At 54.2% G+C, this 17,489-nt stretch overlaps 2 protein-coding genes across 11 annotated transcripts in view; one reads left to right on the top strand and one right to left on the bottom strand.

Annotated features, from left to right (window-relative positions):
• Positions 1–341: 341 nt before the first annotated feature.
• On the bottom strand, positions 342–15,492 carry MTHFR (methylenetetrahydrofolate reductase). 5 transcript variants are annotated; one of them, XM_006076756.4, is made up of 13 exons: positions 15,352–15,492; positions 14,860–15,012; positions 12,356–12,601; positions 10,732–10,970; positions 9,804–9,914; positions 6,387–6,580; positions 5,195–5,445; positions 4,785–4,919; positions 4,447–4,627; positions 4,008–4,190; positions 2,814–2,915; positions 1,868–1,987; positions 342–1,343 (listed from the first exon to the last, which is right to left on the bottom strand). In XM_006076756.4, exons 3-13 carry the CDS (start codon positions 12,586–12,588, stop codon positions 1,125–1,127), a joined length of 1,968 nt encoding a protein of 655 aa, XP_006076818.4. In that variant the 5' UTR covers positions 12,589–12,601; positions 14,860–15,012; positions 15,352–15,492; the 3' UTR covers positions 342–1,124. The 5 variants fall into 5 exon arrangements, with proteins under 5 accessions (XP_006076818.4, XP_044798935.2, XP_025141683.3 ...); XM_044943000.2 differs by having other exon boundaries at positions 12,356–12,681; XM_025285898.3 differs by lacking the exon at positions 15,352–15,492 and adding an exon at positions 15,104–15,279.
• Positions 15,493–15,529: 37 nt separating this feature from the next.
• CLCN6 (chloride voltage-gated channel 6) overlaps positions 15,530–17,489 on the top strand; it is a 33,975-nt gene continuing 32,015 nt past the window's right edge. For 5 of the 6 annotated variants that reach the window (XM_045165723.1, XM_045165724.1, XM_045165726.1 and 2 more), the window contains exons 1-2: positions 15,530–15,823; positions 16,608–16,667. In XM_045165723.1, coding sequence (XP_045021658.1) covers positions 15,737–15,823; positions 16,608–16,667 — 147 coding nt within the window. In that variant the 5' untranslated portion in view covers positions 15,530–15,736. Of the gene's footprint in view, positions 15,824–15,898; positions 16,290–16,607; positions 16,668–17,489 lie in introns of those variants that run through there. The other variant, XM_045165725.1, reaches the window with a different exon arrangement.

Below are 17,489 nucleotides of genomic sequence, written 5' to 3' on the forward strand. Positions count from 1 at the left end.
CCAAGAGCTCTGAAAGACAATAAAACGCCCTCCTTAACCCCAGCCACTTCTCTGTCTCTCCTAAAGGGTGCCCGCCCCTGCCAGCCAGACCCTGTGATCCATTTCCTCTGCCATTAGGCTGCTCTGTGGACACTCACCCCCCTCTCCTGCCCCTGAGCTGGTGAAGACCCACAAGAGGGACTGGGACAGGGACCAGCCTGTGTGCTTGTGTCAAGTCACAGCCCCAGGGCAGCGGGGAGCAGTGCCAGGCAGACAGCTTCCTGGAGAGGGTGCTCCAAGGGGAGGAAGCAGCTGGCAGGAGGAGGGGGTTCCGCCTGAAAAATAAGCCAGGAAGAAGTCAGTCGAGCTCGGCCAACCTCATCTTCACCCTTGATGGTAACAGGCAGGGTATCCTTTCACCCTTCAGGGCCAGGGGAGAAATGGGAAGGCCAAGGGTACAAGGGTTCAAACACCTTTAACCCTTAAGAGGCAGTTTCTCGAGTCACAGGGATACGTCTTTCAAACAGCAGCACTGTAGAAAGGGGAGAAACTCAGTTGAGCTCTCTGCTAAAAGGAGGCCAAAACTATTAGGTTTCAGTCCAAGGTCCATCCAGGGGCCACCGCCTGACGGGGCAGTTGGCAGGCAGGGCAGTGGCTGCCTCTTCATTCCCAAATGGGTGGCACCCGGCTGCCAATGCCTTGGAGGTGGAAGGGTGAGGCGCTATGACCTTGCCATGTCTACTCTGCAGTCCCATGGGGCCTGCTGCAATGTTCACTTTGCCTGTTCTCCTGGCACCCAGGAGCAAGGTCACTGGCAGTCAGTCCCAGGCTGGCCCCTAGGGGCTCTTTTAGCAACAGCCCTTCTCGGGGTGGACGGCGTTCTGCCCATGGGGTCTTTGTGGAAGCGGCTGCTCCCCACCAGAGTACAGACTCTCAGCTGAGCAGGAACACCAGGTTCCTGTGTGGGGCGGACTCAAGTCCAGCCAGAGCCTGGGAACCTCACACCAGTCTAGCTGCATCGTTGTATCAGAAGGTGGAGGCCAGGGCTGGGGAGAAACGAAGAAGAGGGGTCTCCCAGAGAGCCAGGATGGAGATGAGGAAGGCGGGACACAGTGGCCTCAAGCTAAGGTTGTCAGGGTGCAGGGTCACAGCGCCTCTGTCTCCCTCTTGTCTTGGGGGGGCCTGCTGAGAAGCTCAAAAGTGTCTTCCACCACCTGCCACAGGCAGTTGTCCAGCGGAAACTCGTTGTCCACCAGGTTGACCAGGAAGTAGTTGTCGTGGATGTACTGGATGATCATGCGGGAGGGGGACTCCTCCTCATACAGCTTGCCCCACTGCTCAATCCACAGTGCGAAGGCCTCATCCTGCGTGTGTGCACATGCCAAGTACATAGGCACACACACAGACACACGGAGTCACAGACACACGGAATCGCAGGCACACGTGCACAGAGAGGCACAGGTACACACAGACACACACGGAGACGCGGCAAACATACAGGAAAGCACAGGTACACGTAATCGCACATGCAGAAACACACAGAGACACAGGCACACAGAGAGGACAGGTACGCACAGTCCCACAGACAGACAGACAGAGATACACAGACACAACAGCCAAGTTAACAGAGCTGCCCCTATGTCAGGGCTCCATGCTCAGCACCCCTTGGGCCTCTGCTGCTGCCCAACAGGACGTATTCCAAGAACTCAGCATAGCCCATTGCCAGTACCACCCCCCTCCCCGGGCGAGAGGTAAAACACCGTGAGTCAGAGTCAGGCTGCTGCCAGCCCTGGGGGTGCAGCCTCCAGCCACCTACCCAGGACCTGGCGACACGGCCCGCACAAGGCTCTGGAGGTGGGCAGGGCAAGCCTGCTCCTGGCCCCCTTACCTTCCAGAACATGAAGCTGACCGGGTCCACCACTGTGGGCTGGATGATCTCTCGGCCAGGGAAGATGCCCCAGGTGACCGCGTTGGGTTGCAGCTCGGGGGCGTTGGTGATATTTTCACCCTGGGGGAGGTGGGCAGGAGCAGACTTGGGGTGCAGACAGCTGCAGTCCTCTCACCTGGAGCGCGCACCCCTGTTCCCCTCTCCGCCCCCCGGCTCTGCAGCTCTGTGACCAGCCACAAGCCTGAAAGTCAGAAGTCATCCTGGCCTTTTCTGTCCTCCGCCCAATGCGCCAATCAGCTCCTCTTTCAGTGGTTCTGCTCACTTCCTCTCATGTCTCGCCTGGCCAGGCCTCTCTTTGCTACTTAGACCACCAGGCCTGGGGACTCTTGTTTGCCCAGCCCTGTTATCCACACAGCTGTCCACTGGGACCTGCCCCCAATCAAACACAGGGCCAAGGCTACCTCTTGCCTATAAGGGAAACCTCAAATGCCAAGCATGACAATTGAGACCCCTAAAGACCTGGGCCTGGCTAACACTTCAGCCTCCCTCTGACCCCATTCAGCAGTGAGGCCTTGGCACACCCTCAGGCCTTTCTCTGGATTGCCCTTTACTCCTCATCCTTAAAGATTCAGATTACACAGATCCCTCCCATCACCTCCTCTGACCTCTCAAGTTAGACATCCCTCCTGCATCTCCAGCTTCCTCTGCTGAAGTTCACTGTTACAAAGTGCAGCCGCTTGCACCCATTCATAATTATCCACTGATGGCCTCCTCGCTAGGCTGGGAGCTCTAGGAGAGTGAGGCCTGGCTCTGTCTGCTAATCTGCTTGGCATGATGCCTGGCCCAGTTGGGCACTCTGTGATTGCTGAATGGCAGAGTAAATGTGGGGCCCTTGGCCCTGGTGCTCTGGCCCTGCCGGGCGCCCTTTGACCCAGGGCTGGCCTACCTTCACATCCACGATGTGGTAATTCACCCGGAGTTCATACTTCTTCAGCACCTGTAGCAGCGCCTCCACCGTTTCTCGGGAAGTGAAGAACTCTAAGTAGGCCTGCAGGAGGGAGAAGGCACTGTCACGTAACCTGCAGGCCTCGCTGGACACCTTCCATGGGTGCTGCTGAGCGAGCTCTGTGCTCTGAAACACTGGACGCTTGTCCTGCTGACCGTGCCGGGGAGAAACCCATGAGGGCACGTGTGGAAGGACACTTAAGGTGTCGGGATAAACAGTGGCCACTGGCTGGAGTTAGCAAATACATGAATGACAGGGAGGGGAGCAGGTATGTGCAGTTTCTTGGTCTCGACGGGTCTGAGGGCCATCTGGCACCCTTCCATCCAGTGGAGAAAGTGTCCACGGAGAAACCATTTCAGAAGCTGTACAGGGGGCCCAGTTTGGCAAGAGAGGCCTGACACACCCTATCCCATTTGCTGGGTGGAGGGCTTCTCCAGCACTACCTGGCCATCAGGAATTAAGCTGGGTTTATTTATTTAAATTTTGGCCACACCATACGGCATGTGGGATCTTAGGTCCCTGACTGAGGGATCTAACCCATCCACCTGCATTGGAAGTAGTCTTAATCACTGGACGCCAGGGAACTCCGAAGCTGCGTTTATCTAAACTCACTTGCTATAATACTCATAAAACTGCAAGGTGGGGGCTGTTAGCTCCATTTTACAGATGAGGAAACTTAGGTTCAGGGAAGCTAAGGAACTTGTCTGTAGTGACTGTACACAGCAGAGCTGGTATTCAAACTCAAGTCTGTCTAACCCCTGAGCCTTCAGGCTTTAGTTTAGAATATAATTTTGACTCTAGCAGCCCCTGGAGAAAGGGATCCACAAGGAACAGTAACAACAGCTCCCACTTAGGGGACGTTTCCCACGTGCTGAGCACTTTATGTGCTTTGTTGTGTTTCATTCCCAGAACACCTGGCATATCCTCGTTTTACAGAAGGGAAAGCGAGGCTCAGAGCGGCCAAGTGACCATTCTACCCAGGTCTGTCCGACTCCGAGCCTGAGCTCCCTTCCACTTTGATTTACTGCTGCTCAGAATAAAAAGTCCCCGAGAGGAAGGCCGCTCTGTCCTCAGCCCTGGAGAACCCCTGCATGCAGGTCAAGGGGTAGGTAGCCCTGTGGGTCCCTGCCACACCTTCTGGAAGACATAGCCCCCACTGGGGCCCCAGCCCACAATGGGGTCAGAGGACGGCTTCCCGTTGATGTTGGGCTGGGAGTTGATGGTGAGGATGCCCCGCTGGTTCACTCTCAGCAGCTCCTCCTTCATCAGACTGGTTTCAGCCGCCAGGGGCTCATCATTCCAGGGCAGGCAAGTCACCTGAGGAGGATGAGCCCGGCTGTGGCAACAACCTGACCTGGCACCCTGGGTCCTTCCCTGTTACAGTCCCCATCAGAGACCCAGCCTGTCTCTCCCTCTGTAAGCCCCTTCCAGGCACCCCACATGGGGACCCCCAGACTCACCTCCTCCCTTGGCTGAGGTGCCACATCCAGACACAGTGACAAGACTCAGGGTAGGGCATCTGGCCCACAGGACGAGGGGCAGTACCTGGGGATCCCACCGCAGCCGCACTCACTTTGTAGCCATTCTGGTTGGGCTCTCCCGAGAGATAGTGGGTAAAGACTTGGAAGACGCTTTCCTCACTAGTCAGCTCCTCCCCCCACATCTTCAGCAGCTCTTCCTTCGGGGACTTGCTCTTTAGGTAGAAGAGGTAGTAGTCCTTCAGCTCCCCAAAGGCCGGAGAGGAGGAATTGCCCCTGGCGGAGGAGGTGCCCTAGGTCAAGTCACAGACAATGGCTCCAGGCAGACAATGGCCTCCACCTGCCCCGGGGGCGGTGCATTCCTGTGAATTGTCCGAAGGGCTCCTCCACACTCAGACTCCCTCCTCCTCCGGATAAACAGAACCCCACTCACCAGCGGCCGTTGGGGAACTCATCCCACTCCTGCGTGCGGTAAATGTAACTCTTTGGTCTCGAGGCCCAGAAGATGGGCCGGACATCCTCCACCCGGCGCTTGGGGTGGGCACTGAGGGCCCAGGGCAGGGGACGCCTGGGTGAGAATGGAGACAGAAAGGGTCAAGGACTGGACAGAGGGAGGGAGCGAGGCAGCACCGAGCCCAGGTTCTTCCATCGAATTCAAACATCAAGCTGGACAGGCAGTTCTGGCTGAGACTGGAGCTCTAAGACACTAGGCACTGCACAACCCTCTGTGCCCCATGGCGGCTGGCACAGCTAGGGTATGCACATTCTGGGACTTCTGACTTCCTGACCCACCCGACTCTCCTCTGTGGCTCCTGGGCCTGAATTCGGGGCCTCTGGCCTCACCTGGGGTCCTCGATCCAAAGCCCCAGGCGCTTCAGCACCTCAATGGTGGCCACCTCGCGGTTGAGGGTGTAGAAGTGGAGGCCTGGCACCAAGCCGCTGGCCAGCAGCTCCTGGCACAGGCTCACGGCCTGCTCTATGCCGTAGTTGCGGATGGCAGCATCATTGTCTTTGATGGGCTCGATTACATCCTTGATCTGCTGTGGCACCTCCAGTTTGGATAGCTTCACCAGCTGCCGGAGGGAGTGGTAGCCCTGCCCAAGACATGGGGGGCTGCAGGGGCCATCTCCCAGCCCGTCTCTCACCCCCCATACTCATCCCCACACTGGGTCTCCTGGCCCCTGTAATGCGACACAGGGTGACCCAGGACAGTCAGGCCATACAGTACAAGCACCCTTGCCTACTGCAGCTTTTTCTACTCTGCAGATTACAGTAGCTGCCCCCAACATCCCTTGGGCTTCCCTGGTGGCTTAAGCGGTAAAGAATCTGCCTGTAACGAGGGAGATCCAGATTCGATCCCAGGGTTGGGAAGATCCCCTCGAGAAAGGAATGGCAACCCACTCCAGTATTCTTGCCTGGAGAATGCCATGGACAGAGGTGCTGGACGGGCTAAAGTTTATGGGGTCACAAAGAGTCAGACATGACTAACACTTTCATACTTCATAGCATCTCAGCCACAGGCCTGAGGCAGCCCTTTGGCCCCTAGATGGATCTATTGATAGCACGGTGGTCATTTAAGCCAGTGGTTCCCAAGCCTCACCAATCACCAGAATCGCCCACCACATTTAAGAAGTAATGGACAGATTCCCAAGCCCCACCTCAGATCTACTGAACCAGAACTTCAAGGCCTGAGGTCTGGAAATCTATCCTTTGAAAAAGCTCATTAAATGATACTGGTGACAGTGAAGTTTGGAAACCATCAACCAAAATTTATAATGAGAGTAATAACCCCTTCCAACGACACTTATCAGCAAGCCTCTCCAACAGGTACTATTGCTATTTGAGAAGACATCAGGGGTCTGAAGTGGCTGGAAAGATAGCATTTTGCAAAGACTGAGCATCCGTTTAATGAAAATCTAATGAGCATCAGAAAGAACTTGAGCCTGAACTTCACCCCAGAGCCCTGGCTAAGGGGGAAGTGCTAGGATGAGCAGGGACAGTGGTGGGAGTCCATTAGCCCTCCTGGGGCCCTCACCTGAATAGGGAAGATGCCGGGGAGGATGGGGCAGGTAATGCCTATCTCGGAGCAAGCCTTCACAAAGCGGAAGAACGTGTCAGCTTCAAAGAATAGCTGGGTGATGATGAAGTCGGCTCCCGCAGCCACCTTCTCCTTCAGGTGCTTCAGATCAGCCTCAAAGCTCTCTCCTTCAGGGTGGCCTTTGGGGTAACCTGTCAACAGGGATACCGTAGAAAGAGGCTGGCTCCACCCACTCAAGGTGAGTGATGAAGAAACCAGAGAGCCGGCAGTGGACAGCTCCGGCCCCATACCTTCTAGCCTCTCAGCACGGACGGGGTGAAGTGGTGACGCTGCACTGCTCAGATGGGCCCCTCGCCCCGAAGGTGACCCTCGGTGAGAGCTGGCTTAGAGTCAGCACCACTCCCAAGAGTGGGGGTGGACTGCCCTCAAATTCCCACACTGTCCTGCTTCATGGTCCACGCAAACAGTCAGGCCAAGCTGACCTGGATTTGGTGGCCACAGAAAAGAGAAAATGCTACATTCACACTGGCTGGGCAGCTTGGGAGGATGGGCTTGACTCTAGGTACCGGATGAAAACGGTGCTTTTAATTTCACATCAAAATCACTCAGTGGTTCCACACAGTACAGTCAGAACCATGTTATACAAGGCAGAATTGAAGAGAGTGGAGGTTCTGCTTGAAGAAAAGAATGGAGAGAACATGGTAATTATTCCTAAATGTCCACAGGTCTGTCACCGGGAAAACAGAGTTCCTTATTCGCTATATCTTGTGCTGCTTCTGATGGCAGAACTAGAATCAGTTTCAGAGAGCTGACTGACAGTGGAAAGAGCAGCCCCACGAAAGAACAAACTCCCAGAGTGTGAAAACGCGGGGTTGGGGGGGGGGTGTTGCGGCGGGGGGGGGGGGGGGGGGGGCACAGATGTCCACATGCTGCGATGGCAGGGATGTCTGGGAGGCGGAGCCAGACCTCCCCAAGGCACATCTAGATCCAGGAACAGTATACCTCACCCCACCCCATTTCCCCAGAGGACTAAACTCACTAGTGCCTTTGCCTGCACTGAAAGACGGGAGGACCTAATGAACTACAAGCAGAGCACTGGTTTCTTCAGCCTGAGGCCAGGGCAGGACCCTAAGGAAGTGACAGACCTGAACCCATGCTGTTGGACAGCCAGGCTGCTTTGCTGTGACAAGGCAGTTTCATTCTTAAGAAAGCCCGAGTCATCAAAAATGGATAGAAGAACTACTGTTTCAGGGATAAGGGGGTGGGAGGATTAAACACCAGACTGCTACACTTTCAATAACAAGGCTATTTTTCCAGCAGGAATTTCAGAAACAGAAGTTTTAACAGCCGAAACTCTAGAAAACCTCAACAGCACCCAAGAGATCCAGCCGTTGCTGACGTTTGGGTTTTGCTACGTTCTTATTCTATGGTGGCCAGCTATGTGCTTCCTAATCTACCCGTCCACTTTCTCATCCACTTCACCACGAGCAAGGCACCAAACCGCTCGGCAACTGTACGCTCACAGCTCTGCTGGTTTCTACTTGTGACCATCCAATGCCCACCACACGTGGGCACATTCCCCAATCAACCGTCTCATGGCCCCGTGAGCAAGGACACTTGAATTCCCAATTCCTCATCAGGGCCTCCCACACTCATCCACCTCAACACCCTATTCCTAACACTGAGTGGACCTGTACACTGGGGGCCTGGGGACACAGCCCAAAGCCCTCACAAGAAGTAATTTCCTTGAAGTCACATGGCTTACTTTTTAAAGTTCGGATCACTCCGATGTTCCACTCCATAACATAACTGGGTTCGTTTTAATGAGAGTGATATAATTTTCTCCAAAATATTTGAAAAAATCATCATGCCAAGATGATGCATCAAATGAATCCCTGGACTTCCAGTGTGTCTGGCACACACTGCCTCATCATACCTAAGTCCCTATTCAAGAGGCTTAAGGCCCAGACCCCAAGAGTGAGGGCAAGAGGGAAGGCCATGCCCTTTCTAGCAGGTGAACCTCACCTCCTGGCTGTAGCTAAAGAAACTAGAGTTGAAACTAGAGTTCACTCTCCTGAGATCTGGATTTATCACTGAGGCCTGAAGGTCCGTCTTGGCTACACCCAGGAGCAAGCAGTGGGTCACATGTGTACCATACATATCAGAGACAGGGCAAGTGTACATATCAGATCTACTGGGTGAAGCATGGAGCAGTGGAAGGCCGAGATGGGGCTCTGTGGCCCCAGAGAGGATGAGGGAGGGCTGTGGATTCCAGGGCTTAGTGAGGTATGATGCCATTTCCTGACCTTATTCTGAGATTCCCTGCCCTCGCAATCTTAATAAATATCTCTCTTTTGTTTGAGGAGGAATAGAGCTGGGGAACAGGCTAACAGCAAGAAAAGGCAGAGGAACAAAACTTTACAATATGAAGGGATACGGGGTGGGGGGAAATCATTGGTTCTGATTCGTGTTCACCTTGAGTAAATAAAACCTCATTTTGAAACTGTTCACACCTCCCTAATACAGTTAAAAATAACGTGGCCCTTTTCCCTTTCACATGAAAACACAACATCCTTTTTTCATCAGGTCAAGAACACATACATATCTTCCTTGGAAGTCTGGGTGGTTAGATTTTGGCCACCAGGAGTTGAAGAAAAAGGGGAGAGAAAGGGGCTCCCAACGGTGGGTACAGGTGTAAGGACAGAAGATCCCTGGCCATATGACACTGGTTTATGCCACATGAACAGAGAATCAAGTTCAGTTTTGGTACTTTTCATTCCACTGTATTCAGTTGTATAGTACTTCCAAATTCAAAATGAAAAGAAAAGTTGCTCTGTATCAAAACATCTGAGCGATATTACATTTTTAAAAATGGATGGAGGACTTCCCTGGTGGTCCAGTGGTTAAGAATCTGCCTGCCAATGCAGGGGACACAGGTTCAATCCCTGGTCTGGGAAGATCCCACATGCTGTGGGGCAACTAAGCCCGAGCACCACAGCTACTGAGCCCACGTGCGCTAGAGCCCATGCTCCACCACGAGAGAAGCCACTGCAGTGAGAAGCCCGAGCACCACAACTAGAGAGTAGGCACCACTCACCGCAACTAGAGAAAGCCCTGGTGTGGCAATGAAGGCCCAGCACAGCCAAAAATAAATAAACATTTAAAAAAAATAAAACTGGAAAAAAAAAAAAATTAGGGGATGGTGACACTCCCAGGAGTGTGGTATATGAGAGAAGGAGGAAAACGCAGAAGACGTGGTCTGTCCAAGTCACCTCTGCACCTCCATCACAGCACAGGCCTCCCCCCACGGGGCAGGCAGGCCCCCGTGGTGCAGTGAACCTTCGGGGTCCTCACCTGTGCCTCTCCTTCCTTCCTCTCTCAGGCCCCACCCACTGGGATGCCCCAGCCCCTCACCTGCCACACAGACGTCAAAGTAGTCACCAAACTCGTTTCGGATGTGCTTCACCAAGTCCGTAGCATAGTTGAAGCCTCCTTCCTCCTCTTCCCATTGGTCACCTATGGGGTCTGCAGGGTTGGAGGTCACAGTGCTGGATCTCACCCCACCTCCAGGAACCTCTCTGTTCCTTCTTCCCACGCCCACACCCAGGGCCAACAAAATCTCGAAGGCAGAGCCTTCCTATTGCTGAAGTTGGTGTCTGCGCTTTCCACTGTAGCACTTGGGAACAGTAGGAAGGACGACAGCAGCCAAGCCAGCAAACAGTCGCCAGGCACAGATTCGGGCAGCGGCTGGCAGAGAACAGCTGCCACTCTGCATTCAGCCTGGAGCATCTGAGATTCCCCCCACCTGCTCACACCTAGGTGTGTCCAGGCACCTCACCCAAGCCCACTGCTCCCTCTCCCACTCCCTGGGAACCCTTGCCTCCTGGGACAAGCTTCCACTCATCTCAGGTGAGACGTGGTCTTTGGGGATAGGGAGCATGAGGCCACAAGGGCCCACCCAGCAGACTGCCGCTTCCCACACTTGTGTGCCCCAATGACAGCCGGGGCCAGAGTCATAATCAGCTACTCTCACTACTGGGACACAGGTCAGAGTGGAACTCTGTGGCTGGGTCAAAAGCTGGGAGCAGGAAGGGATCGATTCAGTGGTGTACATCACAACAGTGGGTTATTAGGCACCGACTGCGGTCCTGACTGAATTCCTACTGGGAGGTCAAAAGGTCAAAAAGTGGCTCCATCTATGTGTCGCCTGTGGTCCTCTTGACCCACACCTACTAATGCTACTGGCAGGGATGGGACCCGGAGAAAAGAAAAGGACCATTGCAGGGATAGAAGAGGTCCTCCAGAAAGCAAGACCCCAGAGAGCAGGCCGCTGGCTGCACACCTCCCCTCAGCGCCAGGATGTTCTTCAGGCCCAGCTGCTTGGCTTTGTGCAGGTGACCCGTGATCTCTTCACGGCTCTGATGGCAGCAGGTCATGTGCAGGATTGTCTCGAGGCCGCAGTAGTTCACGGCTGTGCTGGCAATCACCATGGACGAGGTCTCCTTGTCGGAGCCAGGATCCCCAGCTGGGTGCCAGGTCACGTCTACAAAGAGGGGGCCACCCGCTCCCATCCGGTCAAACCTGTAGGGAATTTCTTTCTGAGGAGGGGCTCCTGAGGGTGCACCACCCATCACCACCTTCCCATGGGGTCTTGGACTTAGAGAAGCCTCACCTGCAGGTTGGCATCAGACTGACCTGCGTTCACATCCTGGCTCTGCTACTCACCAACTGTGCGATCTTGGGAGAATTACTTAAACTCTCTGCGCCTCAGTTTTCTCATTTCTACAATGGCACAGTGCCTGCTTCTTAATAACATTCTGAGAATATCACAACAGATGGCTCCACAACTCAAGAACAGTGCCAGGTACGCAGTGAACAAGCAATCAATGTGCTGCTACTATGATTACTCTTATTGCGAAGATAACAACAATAAAGCCATTTTCTTTGAGAGCAGCCCTTTGGACTTTTCAAAGTGCGTGCATATTTACCATCTTGGGTGAATTAAAACATTTTGATGGATAAGGGTTCAGGGCACTCCTCAGAGTGGCAAGTAAGGCCTTATTCTAGGGAAAAAGAGGGTCAGCAGACACAAGTTTCTTCCATGCTACCTGCCTCCACCACCCCCCAGCCCCCCACCACTGCCCAGTCCTGGCAGCAGCCAAGAGTCCTGTAGAGCACGGCCACATCACCAGGACTAGTATCAAGAGCCACGTGGATATGCTGTGTTATAAGCTGTGAAAAAGTGAAAGTATTAGTCGCTCAGTTGTGTCCAACTCTTTGTGACCCCATGAACTGTAGCCCGCCAGTCTCCTCTGTCCATGGAATTCTCTAGGCAAGAATACTTGAGTGGGTAGCCATTCCTTTCTCCAAGGGATCTTCCTGAGCCCAGGATCGAACCCGGATCTCCTGCATTGCAAGCAGATTCTCTACCATCTGAACCACCAAGGAAGCCCATTATAAGCTGTGGTGCATTTGCACATTTTTGTGCCTTCAAGTTTCACAACCATGGGAATGACACATAAGAGCAAGCAATACAAAGCATAAACTTTAAAAAAAGAACTGCTATTCATAAAGCGCTAATGCAATCCAATTGGCATTTCTTGATTTCAAGGGCATAATCCAAATGCCAAGCTTGCTAAAAATGTTCTCCAAGCCACTGTTTTTTAACTTTCTAAACTCTACTCATGATCTAGCCACAAACTCCATCAAAGAATGCTGTCTGGGAGAATGAACATTTTTAATTCATGGAAGACTGTGAATAAAAATTCCACGTGCCTGGAGAGACTTTTACAGATCAGAAAGTGGCAAGTTGCCTGTCAAAGCATCTCTCTGGGCTTGTCTTCTTTCCACCCCTTGGAGCTACCATTTTTCTGCTGGGTCGAAGTGCAGCCCAGCCGCAGGGCACAGTTCACCTATTCACCTTGCCTCCATTCCCAGTCTGTACTCCTTATCTTACACCAACTCACCTGGAGATAAGATTGACAGCACCCTGGGCAGTTCGGGGAGGGAAGAACTCTAGGGAGAACCACTTGTCACCAGAGTCCATCCTCCGCTTCATTTTCTCCCGGAGTCTCTCGCATCGCTCGGGGTCCAACCCCGGCGTGGAGCACCTTGAACTGTCCTTGGAGCTCTCGCTGCCGCTGCTGCTGCCCTCCCAGCGGGGGCTGGGGCTGCCGTTCCCTCTGGGTTCGTTCACCATGGCCGCGTTCCTGCTGCACGGGGCGAGGGCAGGGGGCGTGAGACGGCGGGGCAAGTGGCCAAGCCCCAGCGTGGAAGGGTCAGGTGAGAGATGCTGCGTTTTCACGCAGGAAGAAGGCTGGTGAGGGTCTGGGTGACAAGGCCCCCACCCAGAGACTCCACAGTAAGGACTGTCTGCGCTGCCTCGCTCCAAGCTTGGCCCTCCGCTGCTGCCTGACTCCAGGGACGTCAGCCCCAACCCGGCACATGCTCCTCAGCCCCTGGGTCCTCTGTGACCGCTACCTGATGGAGAGTGGCACTGAGAGCCTTCCGCTGCCAGCCTCCGAGGCTCGCATTCCCAGGGAGGGGCAGCAGTGCCCCACTGGGAAGACCTTGGGTTTTGGACGGTCCATCTCCACCAGGGTAACTCAGACCCCGGACCTCTGAGTTCCTGAGAAACGAGGAACCTTCCCCAGCGGGTGTGCCTGACTGGGCGGAGCCATGAAAAAGGAAGAGCTTAAAGCTGTGGCTGGGGCCAGCGCAAGGGGGCGGGCACAGGATTCCAGGCGAGAGGGAGGGCTGAGGCACTAAAGCCGTTGAAGATGGATAGGAGGAGGGGGACATGGGGCTGCAGACCGCAGCGTTTGGGTGGAGATGAGGTCAACAGATGTTTGGGGCAACTGCAGCACTTGCCAAGAAGGAACAGTTCAGCCCTCGAAACATCTCCCGGGACTGGGAACAGTTTGTGTGCACGCAGGACGGAAGGGCTTAGGACTTGACGAAGCTGCCAGCTTTCTCCCAAGTTTGTGCTTCTCTGACAAGTCCATGTCATGGGTTGCTAAGTCACTTCAGTCGTGTCCGACTCTGTGCGACCCCATAGACGGCAGCCCACCAGGCTCCCCCATCCCTGGGATCCTCCAGGCAAGAACACTGGAGTGGGTTGCTATTTCCTTCTCCAATGCATGAAAGTGAAAAGTGAAAGTGAAGTCGCTCAGTTGTGTCTGACTCTTAGCGACCCCATGGACTGCAGCCTACCAGGCTCCTCTGTCCATGGGATTTGCCAGGCAAGAGTACTGGAGTGGGTTGCCATGGATTGGCTGGGTTCCAAAAGTAGCCAGATCCAAGCTCTGTAAGGGCATGGATTTATGTCCAACTTGGAACAAAGACTGTCCAGTCTGTGCATGCCTTCCAAGCTGTTGTCCTTACACACATCAGTGAAGTCAGTTCAGGAAACTGCACGGCCACCACAGCTGACGCCCTGAACATGGCAACCACAGGCAGGCCAGGCTGACAGAGGGCACAGGGCCACCGGGCAGTTTGGTGCGGAACATGGGACACACTACTCATACACCGCAAAAGTATCCAGGGTATGGCAACGCGGAACATTAGAGGAACAACCAGGCCAAGATCATGTGTTTCAGGGAATGCCTACTGCCAAGCCCATGTTCTTAACTAGTTTGGGGTCCTAGACTCATGAGAAACTGATGAGATCCAATACTCCTCTACCCTAAAACATACACAAGTGTCCTTGGTACATCCAGGGTCAAGGAGTTGACTCCAGACTATGCTTTCCATCCTGAGGGATGCCCATTTTGATTCTGACCTAAAGCTCTAGTTTCTCTGAAAGGGATGAACACAAACAGTAACAAAGGGGAGTGTGTGAAGATCAGCCGAGTCTGGCCTCTGCTCAGAAAGCAAGCCAGTGCATCGTTGATTATCTGCTGGACCAAAACAGGAGCGGGGGAAGAGGTTGAACCGCCTACAAACTAACTGCTCCTTCGTTTGTTCATGAAGACTTCCTAGCTCTGACCAGGCACTAAACTCGTTTCAGCATTTTTTCACTTAATCCATTTTAAGCTAGGACCCCAAAGGACCCTTTTGCAGCTGTGGATTCACATGTTTATCTACCGTCTTCCCAGTTCCCTGAGACCAGAGCCAAGTATTCTGCCTATGGTATCCCAATACCTGGCATCCGGTAATAACAACTGGCACTCACTGGGCACCAACAGGCCAGGCACTGTTACACTGTTCTCAAAACAACCCTCCACCAATGGATGTGCGTGCTCAGTCACTCAGTGTGTACAACTCTTTTTGACTCCATGTAGCCTGCCAGACTCCCCTGTCCATGGGATTTCCCAGGTAAGAATACTGGATTGGGTTGTCCTTTCCTTCCCTAGGGGATCTTCCGGACCCAGGGATCGCACCGGTGTCTCCTGCCTCTCCTGCACTGGCAGGCGGATCCTTTACCACTCAGCCACCTGGGAAGCCCCTCTGCCATTTGATGAGCACTTACTTAATCGGTGCCAGGCACCCGGAACAGTGGAGAAATACTGGAGTCCACCACTCTTAGAGGGGCCCGGGTGGGCACTTGTGTGCAGCCCGATGCAGTGGACAGCAGTGCCAGGGGCCCTCGGCTCTTCTCAAGGTGTTCAGCCACTCTGGCACGCTGCGAACAGGATCACCGCGTCACTGGGTCACGGGTGGGGGCGGAAACCAAGGCCCAAGTCCGGTCCCAGGGCACTGGGTCACCACCCCACCTCAGGGCCGCCTCAGCCCTTAAGTCCCTCCGTCCAGGTTGGGGGCCGAAACTGATTATCTGCTCCAGGGTTGGGGGGTCGCAGGGCACTCAGTGGGGGCTACATTAGTCTCGCCGAGGGCGCGCGCGCAGAGGGGGCTGGCCAGCCTCCACCGCTCCCCGCCCCCCCCGCAAGAGCCCGCCCCCCGGTGGGTGGCCCCCAAGGCCCGGGTCTCCCCTGAGGGCGACGGATGCCTCGCCGTCACTCACCCTCTGGTCACTGATGACTCAGAGCTCGCGGCCTCCGCAGCCGTGTGGCGGCTAACGAGGCTCCGGCGGAGGGGGCGGGGCTCGGGAGGAGGCGAGGCGCGGGTGTCAGGTTGCTAAGGGAGGCGGGAGCAGAGGACGGAAACCGCCCTCGCGAACGCCCGGAAGCCCCGCCCCCAACATGGCCGCGCCCAGAAGTCTCGTTGGAAGCCGGCCCTCCGCCGTCATGTGACGCGAGCCCTCGCCCCACCCGTCTGCAGCCACTCCCCGTCTCCATCCTCAAGCTCGAGAGGGCCACGTGACACTCCCGGGACCAGTCACGTGAGGCGCGGATCCTGGGTGGGAGGGGGGTTGGCAGAGGGGTCCAGAGTGGCAGTAAAGGAGGAAGATGGCGGGATGCAGGGGGTCCCTGTGCTGCTGCTGCAGGTGGTGCTGCTGCTGCGGTGACCGTGAGACCCGCACCCCGGAGGAGCTGGTAAGGAGCGGGTGGAGTCGGGCTGGGGAGGGGGCGGTTGCTAAGGGACTGCGAGAGGCGTTGCCGGGGGTGGGGCCGGTCGAGCTAGGCCCGCAGGTGGCCTCGGGTGGGGCCTGGGCTCCGCACGCCGGGCTCTCGAAGCATCTGCCCGGCTTCACGTGCCCAAGTCTGGGGTCTTTTCTCATAAGCCCTCCCTGGATTCTGAGGGAAGATCTAGGCCAGCTCCAGTCAATCTCATCCATATTAATTTTTTAGTTTCCACCTAAAAGGAGTTTTGAATGAAACGAGCATTTTCAGAATGAGACCCTTCACTAGACTTTGCATATCATGCCGCTGTTTTAGTTTTTCCAGCGCTCTGTCACTGTATCCTTCACCCTTTCTGGGTCACTGATAATCCAGCTTCCCTCTGCAAAGCACCCTGGGAAAACTTGAGTTGTATCCTCAGAGTTGACAAGTCTCTCCTGAAGTAAGACTCCACTTGTTGTCAGAAGGAACCTGAATTCTTTCTTTTAAGCTGGCAGTTGACATCTTTGAAGTGTCCTGAAGATGAGTGGTGATTTGAAGAATGTATGGTAGGAGTGAAGAGCTCAGCTGATGACTGTATACCCTCACCACATCACCCCCATCCCAAAATGTGTTTGTTTGTTTGTTTTAGGTGTTCCCATTTGATGATAATGGCTACAGAGGATTTAGAAATTAGTAGCTGGTTTCAGTAAATACTTCTGCCTCTTTCTACTTTTAAAAACATTGAAAGGGTCTCCCTTCTCTGTATTTGTTTTTCTAGACCATCCTTGGAGAAACACAGGAGGAGGAGGATGAGATCCTTCCAAGGAAAGACTATGAGGTAAGATTCTTAGATGCTGTCTTGGGTAACAGAAGAAGTGAATGACCAGCTCACTTCAGACTGAAGCATTAGGATTCCAACCAGAGATGCTCTGTGACCTTCTCTCCCAGGGAGTGAGTAGGTAAGAGATAACTTCTTTGTCAGAAGGGGCTGTTTAAGAAGCCCTTTTCTCACCATAGCCTCAAAGCAGGGTCTGAGTGTGTCTCCAGGCTTTCATCAATCTATTGCACCTTAACCTGGTTAGAGCATGTGTTTGCCATTAGACTGTTTGCTTTTGTAAATTGTAGAGACCCAGAGTCAAAGCCACTGACAGCATTTGCTTGTAAACAGGTGTGAGCCAGGAAGCCTTGCTTTTCTTCTAAGAGAACTGAGTTTTCAGATGATTGTTTCCTGCCCAAGCAGCTTCTCTTGGAATTGTCAGTTCTTGGTTATAGTTCCTGACTTCATGCACGGGATTCAGAGAGAGAGAGAGAGTGTGTGTGTGTGTGTGTGTTGTGTGGTGGGGAGCAGCAGGGCCAGTGCTGCTGCTGCTGCTAAGTCACTGCAGTCTTGTCCGACTCTGTGCGACCCCATAGAATCCCGTCCCTGGGATTCTCCAGGCAAGAACACTGGAGTGGGTTGGCATTTCCATCTCCAGTGCCTGAAAGTGAAAAGTGAAAATGAAGTCGCTCAGTCATGTCTGACTCTTAGCGACCCCATGGACTGCAGTCTTCCAGGCTCCTCTGTTCTTGGGATTTTCCGGGCAAGAGTGCTGGAGTGGGGTGCCATTGCCTTCTCCGAAGGCCAGTGCTGCTAGAGTTTACCTTTTATTATTTAGTAAGC

The sequence above is a fragment of the Bubalus bubalis genome, chromosome 5 (assembly GCF_019923935.1).
Source record: "Bubalus bubalis isolate 160015118507 breed Murrah chromosome 5, NDDB_SH_1, whole genome shotgun sequence".
NCBI lineage: Eukaryota > Metazoa > Chordata > Mammalia > Artiodactyla > Bovidae > Bubalus > Bubalus bubalis.